Source organism: Arachis hypogaea, chromosome 19 (genome assembly GCF_003086295.3).
Source record: "Arachis hypogaea cultivar Tifrunner chromosome 19, arahy.Tifrunner.gnm2.J5K5, whole genome shotgun sequence".
NCBI classification, from domain to species: Eukaryota; Viridiplantae; Streptophyta; class Magnoliopsida; order Fabales; family Fabaceae; genus Arachis; species Arachis hypogaea.
Genome location: NC_092054.1, coordinates 29,453,778 through 29,462,828, shown reverse-complemented (window position 1 = coordinate 29,462,828; position 9,051 = coordinate 29,453,778). Strand labels below are relative to the sequence as shown.

Below are 9,051 nucleotides of genomic sequence, written 5' to 3'. Positions count from 1 at the left end.
GCAACCAACTCATTGTTATGGTATTCACGAACCCCCAACTTGAGGTTTTGCACAAGCTCCAAAATACTGTGTCTCGAGGTTAGCAATTTCTTGACATGAGAATTTATTCCCTCATACTTGGATGTAGTCCGGTATCCAGCACAAAACTTGCCATGTAGGTATGCGCTTGCCCACATGTGCCTCTTCTCATACATCTGTGTTGCCCAACATTTTTGGTGCAAAACTGCAAACTGTACTCCTCAGCAGCTTAATCCATTGGAACTTAAATTCGTCAGCCTCCATGTCCGCATATAGCCACTTAGAGAATATCTCATGAAACATTGCTCCCTTCCGTTTGAAGTAACATTCTTCTGCAAATGCCATGCACACAACCGATGGGTGGTTTTAGGAAAAACCTTTTTCATCGCTGCAATCATTGCATCGTCCCCATTGGTTACGACAACGGACAAAGCTTTATTACACATAACCTTCGACAAATTCTCTAACATCCACGTGTATGATGCAATAGTTTCATTTAGAACCAATCCAAAACCAAATATTGTAGTTTTCTTGTGGTTGTTTGAGCTAGAGAATATCACCAAAGGTCTGTTGTATTCATTCTTTTTGTATATTGAGTCGAAAGCAACAATGTCTCCAAAGTACTGGTAGTCAACTCTACTAATTCCATCCACCCAGAACATGTTCGCCAACATACCATCCTCTGTTAAGTTATACCTAGCCATCGCCATTGGATTGACTGCCGCCTTTCCCTCCAGGTATACAACGGCAGCATTTGAGTCACCATCAACAATCTTTGAACGACGCATCTTGTCGATGTAGTTATATGCTTCCTTCTTCATAAAGCCCAGCAAAGAATACCCTCCAGCAATCCTAGCCATGTAGCCGAGAATCTTAGACGTAGGTACACCATACCCATGCATGTCGTCTATGTGTGCCTTTGCAGCATCTGACATCTGACGAAATTTTGGAATCATGTTCACCATTACTCGTAGTGTCAACTCATGATTATGCTCCAAAATAACTTTCCGAACCTTCCATATTGAGTTTTCCCTATCTAGGTAAATTGACAACTTCGCCATACAATTAGTCCGTGTTTCAAGCCGGTGACCCCTTGTCTATCCAATCTACAAAGGTATTTTTCATCCCTCAATCATGACCTATTGCAAAAGAACCTTCTTCATATCAAATTTCCTTCCTCATCCTTCCTATAATCTCCTTTGCGCACACCAAATCCATGGCATCTCCTAAATTTAAATAAAATTCATAGGCACGTTCCTCACTCCGAAACACCTTCCTCATTATCAGCTGTTCACTCAATCTAATAACATTACCATAGTCCGATGCATCCTCATCAGATACAGTGTCTATGACACCGACATCACATGCATCGTCAAAATCCTCATTGCATTCATGCTCTCCATCCCTATCCCTTACCCTGCTGTGCACACCTGCATCTATGACATTTCAAGATTTCATCTATGGAAATTAATTTCAATTAACAAAATTGTCAACAACAATTCAATATACACCGACAAGTCATCCGATACAAAATAAGTGTATTTGAAATCAATTTTTTCAATTATTGAATGGAACCATAAAGAGTTTTCAAATAAAGCCCGCACTTCTACCAAAAATTGCTCACACTCAAAAACCAACGTCCCTATTAACCAACATTTCAAATTGAAATCTAATATACTCATTTCACTTGATTTATTTGAATAGTCCACATCGAAAACTATATTATCCAACATTTTCAATTGTAATCTGCCATACTCATTCCACTAGGTTTATTCTAATAACCAACAACAAAAATTAAATCCTCTAATTCATTAGAGACAATTAACCCAACTAAAAGATAAATTAAAATAGCATTTTTTCATATTCTAGAAATATCTATCAAGTTTTTTCTTTACACAGTCAACATTATTAATGTCAAAAAATTAAAAAATGGAATAAAAGGTTTTTCAATATTATAAAAAAATAAAATTTTCTAAACTATTATTGGTTAATAGTTAAGTTTTTATCGATTAATAGTATATAAGTAAAATAAATTTCATTAGTACTATAATGTTGAATATCACTACAAGAAATAGTGTAATTATCGACGCTAAAAATTGACGGTCAGATTTTCTGTCGCTAATTTTCGATGGCTTGTCGTCTATAAAATGAAAAGGAAATTATTAGAAATAAAATATTAAAATCGACAACCATGTCATCTATTATTTTGGCAACCTTCTAGCACCTCAATTTTATCGTCATATTACCGACAAAATGGTGGGTGAATTTTTCTCTTTAAAATCGACTGACCAGTTGTTTATTTTAACAATTATAATATCGACAACTTTTATCGTCAATAAATTTAGACGATTGAAATTTCTTTCTAAAACTGAATGGATGGTATAAATTTATTTATATAAAATAGACAGCTGAAGTGTTGGTTTTTATTTTAATTAAAATCGACAAAACTACTGTCGATTTTTATCAACAAAAAATCATACACGCGTTTACTTCCCGCGTCCATCCTGTCACTCAATTTCACCAAAATTAATCCCAAACCTTCAGAGATTCAGAACATACACTAAATAACCCCAAAAGTTAACCACAAAGTCTCAGAGTCGGACTGCTTCTTCTTCTCCAACGCCCGAGAGTAGGGGCCAGAGACGGAGTCACGGAGAGAGGCAGAGAGCTGCCGGAGAGTAGAGCTTTTTTCTTCTTCTTCTTCTTCTTCTTCTTCTTCTTCTTCTTCTTCTTCTTCTTCTTCTTCTTCTTCTTCTTCTTCTTCTTCTTCTTCTTCTCCGCCGCCGCGCCATCCTCTTTATGTAAGTTCCTATATCTCTCTTTCTCTCTCTCTCTCTCTCTCTCTCTCTCTCTCTCTCACACACACACACACTCTCTCTCTCTCTCTCACACTCTCTCTCTCTTTCACTCTATCACATTGTGATTTGTGAATCTGCATGTAAGTTCTTCTTCTTCCACAGATTCGTCGTTGTAACATCTTTGCCGGTCGCCGTCGCTATGAGCCCGTCGTCGTCACAGCTTCTTGTAAGTTCCTCTCTGTCTCTCTCTGATTATTATATTTATTTTTTCAGTTTTTGTATCTACCATTTTAATCATGAAATTCTGAATTTGCGCTTGTTAATAACAATCGCATCAATATTACTGAACCTAGTTAGCATAATCAATTCTTCTTGATTTGAAGATTCGATTTACTATTGAATCTTCATCTTTTTTGTTGGTCACTGTGGTTTGGTAGGGTTCCTATTTGATTTGACATTTGTTTTGGTAAATTTATGCTCTGGATTTACCAGTTTTTTGTTTATTTTGCTTTTGTTAATGTGGAATCTAGAAATAATAATCAGAACTGTTTCGGCAATAGAAAGCTTCTAGAGAGAAAGAACTTCTGCAAGTATGTCAAGCTTCCTCATTTTTTCATGATTTTGTTTAATTTGTTCACAATACTTCCAACTAACTTAAGGTGATAAAAGTTTCCTATTTTTTCTTCAAAAAAAAAAAAATAGGAAAGCGTGAGTAAGCACGAGTTAATATTTAATACTTAATTTACGGTACAAACCATCTGCTTCTTCAAAGCTCTCCAACAACTCATATTCAATAGGTAGAATTAGTATACAGAGATGGCCATGCTTAGCTGGACTTGTGTCTTGTGCTAGTATGATAGCTGATCATGATCAATCTAACACTTCCCAACATGATTTACCTACCTACTTTGCATTATTCTCTATGCCCTTTATTGGTTATATGTTTTGTGAAACAGTTAAGGAAGGAGGGAAGGAAAAACGAGTTTGAAAGGCACAACCTGCAAGCATTAAATCAGCGCCAAAAATTGGTGAGGGTTCCTAGTTGTTAGATGATAGTTTTTATATAATTTTTAACTTGGACTTTTTGTTTAACTATAGATAAATATATTAACTTTGAAGATTTTGTGGTGGTTGGTGCACGAATCCCCATGCTTCGTACAGCTGAACCAGCAAGTGCACTAGATCGTCCAAGTAATACCTGAGCGAGTTAGGGTCGATCCCATGAGGATTGTAGTTTGAAGAGAGCTATGGTTATCTTGCAGATCTTAGTTACGTGAGTAGGAATTTGTTGGATTTGGAAGATGGAATTACAAGGTTTGATTATAAGAATAAGAAGATGGTTAAGGCTTGGAGTTGCCTTGTCCTTCTGGATTAACTCTTATTACTGTCTTCTTCAATTGTGAATGATTTCTTCTACGGCAGGCTATATGTGACTGACGCTGGTTTGAGCAGATGCCAATACTCCTCCAGATCTGAACCCCAGGGTTAGCGCGGATCCATTCTGATTGAGGGTGAAGTTCCTACAGTTCATTCTCTTTGGTGATCCTACTCAAAACGCCACAGACAAGGTCGAATCTTCAAGATCAGAGGACGCTGCACCTTGGTTATAGCCTCTACCAGAGAAACCCTAATCTCCCCATACCTCAGCTAAACTGGTGTCTCGAGAAGTCCCCAACAAAGTCATGGATTAGCCGTCTAACAGATGTATAGTCAAGCTGGCGGTTCAATGCTTTCCACTTAAGTATTCACACGAACCCAAGAAGAACACGGGTGGTTGTCAGGCTCGCGGTCTTAGTATGAAGAACAAAGATGATTGTCACGGATCATCTCATTCATCATGTTGAAAAACGAAAATACATCTTAGAATTAAATCAAACACAGATTGAAGAGAAACAGTAATACTTTTATTAATCCATAAAACTCAACAGGGCTCCTCCCCTCAACCTAGGAGGTTTAGAAACTCATACTGATAGAAAATACAATGATAAACGAAAATATGGCATAGAGTTCTTAGAAGATTATGTAAAATATCCCTTAAATACTAAACTAATGACTAAAGATTACATAAGAAAGGGTAAAACAATCTTTTAGTGCTAAAATCCACTTTGGGACCCACTTGGTGAGTGTTTGGGCTAAGCTTTGATGAGATCCACGTGCTAGGAGGCCTCTAGGGTGTTGGACGCTGGCTAGGGGGTCCTCTTTGGGCGTTTGGATACTGGTCTCCTCCTTGTGGGCGCTGGACGCCTAGAATGGGGCAGGAGGCTGGTGTTGGACACCAGTTTTGGGCCTTCTATTCTAAAGCAAAGTATGAACTATTATATATTGCTGGAAAGCTCTAGAAGTCAGCTTTCTATAGTCGTTGAGAACGCTCCATTTGTACTTCTATAGCTCTAAAAAAGCTCTTTCGAGTGCAAGGAGGTCAGATCCAGACAGCATCTGCAGTGCTTTCTCTGTCTCTGAATCAGACTTTTGCTCTAGCTCCTCAATTTTAGCCAGAAAATACCTGAAATTGCATAAAAACTCAAAAACTCATAGTAGAATCCAAAAATATGAATTTAAAACTAAAACCTATGAAAACTTAATAAAAATTAAACAAAAGATGCTAAAAACTATATGAAAATAATGCCAAAAAGCGTATAAAATATCCGCTCATCACAACACCAAACTTAAACTGTTGCTTGTCCCCAAGCAACTAAAAACACAGTAGGATAAAAAGAAGAGTAAGATACAATAAATCTCAGAGTTTCCAATGAAGCTCAGTTTCAATCAGATGAGCGGGACTTAGTAGCTTTTTGCTTCTGAATAGTTTTGACATCTCACTATCCATTGAAACTCAGAATGGTTAGTCTCTTTAGGAACTTAGAATCCCGATGATATTATTGACTCTCCTAGTTTAGTTTTTTTTATTCTTGAACACATCTTTCAGAGTCTTGGCCGTGACCATAAGCACTTTGTTTTCCAGTATTACCACCGGATACATAAATACCACAGAAACTTTAACTGGGTGAATCCTTTCGGATTGTGATTCAACTTTGCTAGAATCCCTAGATAGAGGTGTCCAGAGTTTTTAAGCACACTCTTTTTGCTTTGGACCACGACTTTAACTGCTCAGTCTCAAGCTTTTCACTTGACACCTTCACACCACAAGCACATGGTTAGGGACAGCTTGGTTGAGCCACTTAGGCCAGGATTTTATTCCTTGTAGGCCCTCCTAACCATTGATGCTCAAAGCCTTGGATCCTTTTACCCTTGCATTTTGGTTTAAAGGGTTATTGGCTTTTTCAATCTGCCTTGCTTTTCCTGCATTTCTGGGCAGTAATGGATTTTTCTCTTTCTCTTTTTTTTCGCATATATATATATATATATATATATATATATATATATATATATATATATATATATATATATATATATATATATATTATTTTTCTTTTGCAACATGCTTTTTATTTTTCTTTTTGTTGCTTTTTCTTGCTTCAAGAATCAATTTTTTGGATTTTTCAGATTACTAATAATATTTTTCCTTTTTCATCATTCTTTCAAGAGCCAACATTCTAAAATTCCAACTTCAAATATGCACTGTTTATTCATACATTCAGAGAACAAAAGCAATGCCACCACATTAAGATAATTGAACTATTCTTATTACAAACTTGAAATTCATGTATCTCTCAATTCTTTTCAAGTAAAATTTTGTTTTAAGCAAGGTGAGAGATATATGGAACATTTTATAACTTTAAGACATAAATAAAAATGATCATGCAATGAGAATAAGAGAACAGACAACACAACATAACAGAAAATAGAAAAATACAAAAGAAAAGGAGATAAAGAGAACGAATCCACCTTTAATGGTGGTGGCTAGTGCTCCTCCTTGAGGATCCAATGTAGTGCTTGATCTCTTCAATGTCACTCCTTTGTCTTTGTTGTTCTTCCCTCATAACCCTTTGATCTTCTCTAATTTCATTGAGGATGGTGGAATGCTCCTGATGCTCCATCCTCAACTGATTCATGTTAGAGCTCAATTCTCCCATGGAAGTATGCCATTGATCCCAATAGCTTTGAGGAGGAAAATACGTCCCTTGAGACATCTCAGGGATCTCATGCTGAGGCGGTTGCAAAGGCTCTTGTGCATGCTCTCTTGTTTACTCCATCCTCTTCTTAGTGATGGGCTTGTCCTCTCCAATGGAGATATCTCCCTCTATGACAATTCCAGCTGAATTGCATAAATGACAGATGAGGTATGGGAATGCCAACCTTGCTTAGGTGGAAGGCTTCTTAGCTATCTTGTACAATTCTTGAAGAATCACCTCATGTACTTTAACCTCACTTCCAATCATGATATAATGGATCATGATGGCTCTTTCAATGGTCACTTCTGACTGATTGCTAATAAGGATGATAGAGTGTTGGATGAATTCCAACCATCCTCTAGCTATGGACTTTAGGTCAAGCCTTCTTAGTTGAATGGGCTTGCTTTGGGAATCTCTTTTCTACTGTGATCCTTCCACACAGATGTCTAAAAGCACTTGATCCAATCTTTGATCAAAGTTGACTCTCCTAGTGTAAGGATGTGGGTCTCCTTGCATCAGAGGCAGTTGAATGCCAACCTCACACTTTCCGGGCTGAAATCTAAGATTTTCCCTCGGACCATGGTGCTCCAATTCTTTGGATTTGGGTTCACACTAGTGTCATAGTTTTTAGTAACCCATGCATTAGTATAGAACTCTTGCACCATTAAAATCCCAACTTCTTGGATGGGATTGATTAGGACTTCCCAACCTCTTCTCCAATATCTCTCTTCAAATTTCTGGATACTCATTCTTTTTTAGCCTGAAAAGGACCTCAGGGATCACCTTCTTCTCTGCCACTACTTCATAGAAGTGGTCTTGGTGGGCTTTGGTGATGAATCTCCCTATCTCCCAAGATTCAGAGGTGGCGGCTACTACCTTTCATTTCCTCTTTCTAGAGGATTCTCCAACCTTGGGTGCCATAAGTGGTAATAGAAAGCAAAATGCAAAGCTTTTCCCACACCAAACTTAAAAGCTTTGCTCGTCCTCGAGTAAAAATAAAGAAAAGAGAAAAATGGAGTAGAAGAAGTAGAAAATAGAAGGAGATAGAGGGAGAGAGAGGGCTCGGCCGAATGGGGCTTATGAGTGTATGAGAGGTGTGCATATGAAGGGTTAGAATGAGAGGTATTTATAGGAGTGGGATAGGGTAGGGTTCGGTCATGGGTGGGGAATTGGGAGGAAAATTTGATTTTGAAGTGGGTGGGGGTTGGTGGAAGTTATGATGGTTTTGGAAAGTGATATAGATGTGATTGGGCTAGGGTTTTATAGGGAAGAGTGTACGGAGAAGTGTGAAACAGAGAGGGAAAAAATGGGGAAGGTAAAGATGTTGTGTGACCCACTAGTCCTGAGAGGCTAGAAAATTCAGATTCCTTACCCTCTGCATTGGCATTTGAATGCCCAGGGTCTACTCCCTGGCTGGCATTCAACGCCAGCAATGCTGCCCATTGGGGGCGTTGAATGCCCAGGGTCTGCTCCCTGGCTAGCATTCAACACCAGCAACACTCCATCCAGAGTGTTCTGTTTTCACTGCTGAACAATTCTGTCTCTGTTCTAACTGCTTCACATGATTATGAACCTAAATAAATAACTTAAAGAAAAACAAAATGAAAGAAAATAAAAATAATTGATTAAGGTTGGGTTGTCTCCCAATAAACGCTTCGTTAACGTCATTAGCTTGACGGTTAGCTCTTTATAAAGGTGAGTATGGGCTCATAATTTTGCCCCTTATAGTGAAGTTTCTTCCTGTCTTCTCATGAATGAGCTCCACATGCTCTAAAGACAGGACACGACTCACTGTATGTGGTATGACTGGTTTCTTGGTGAGGACAACTCTCATACCAGGTGAGAGGCCTTCAGTGGGGACTTTCTTGTCCCTCCAGCCTTTAGGTACTTTCTTCCGAGTACCTTTGTTTTCAGTGCTTGTTAATGGCTGCCCAACACCAAACTTAGAATTGATGTTTGGGGCTCAGTAAAGCTCTGCACAGAAAGAGAGGGTTGGGACACTAGGTGTTGCACCATGGTCTCTTTCTTTTCAGAGGGAAAATTGGGGTTGGACATCTTGAACAAGATGTAGTCCTCTCCTAGTTGGAAAACCATTTCTCCCTTTGCCACATTAATCATGGCATTTGCAGTAGCCAGGAAAGGTCTTCCGAAGATGATAAAAT

At 38.2% G+C, this 9,051-nt stretch overlaps 1 protein-coding gene across 1 annotated transcript; it reads right to left on the bottom strand.

Moving 5' to 3' along the window:
* Nucleotides 1-239: 239 nt before the first annotated feature.
* On the bottom strand, nucleotides 240-1,079 carry LOC140182226 (protein FAR1-RELATED SEQUENCE 5-like). The gene has a single exon (XM_072228366.1). The coding sequence runs from the start codon at nucleotides 1,077-1,079 to the stop codon at nucleotides 240-242; it is 840 nt and encodes a 279-aa protein (XP_072084467.1).
* Nucleotides 1,080-9,051: the final 7,972 nt, after the last annotated feature.

Coding starts and splice junctions, on each gene's coding strand:
- LOC140182226 (XM_072228366.1), bottom strand. CDS start 1,079: ATGGCGAAGTTGTCAATTTACCTAGATAGGGAAAACTCAATATGGAAG.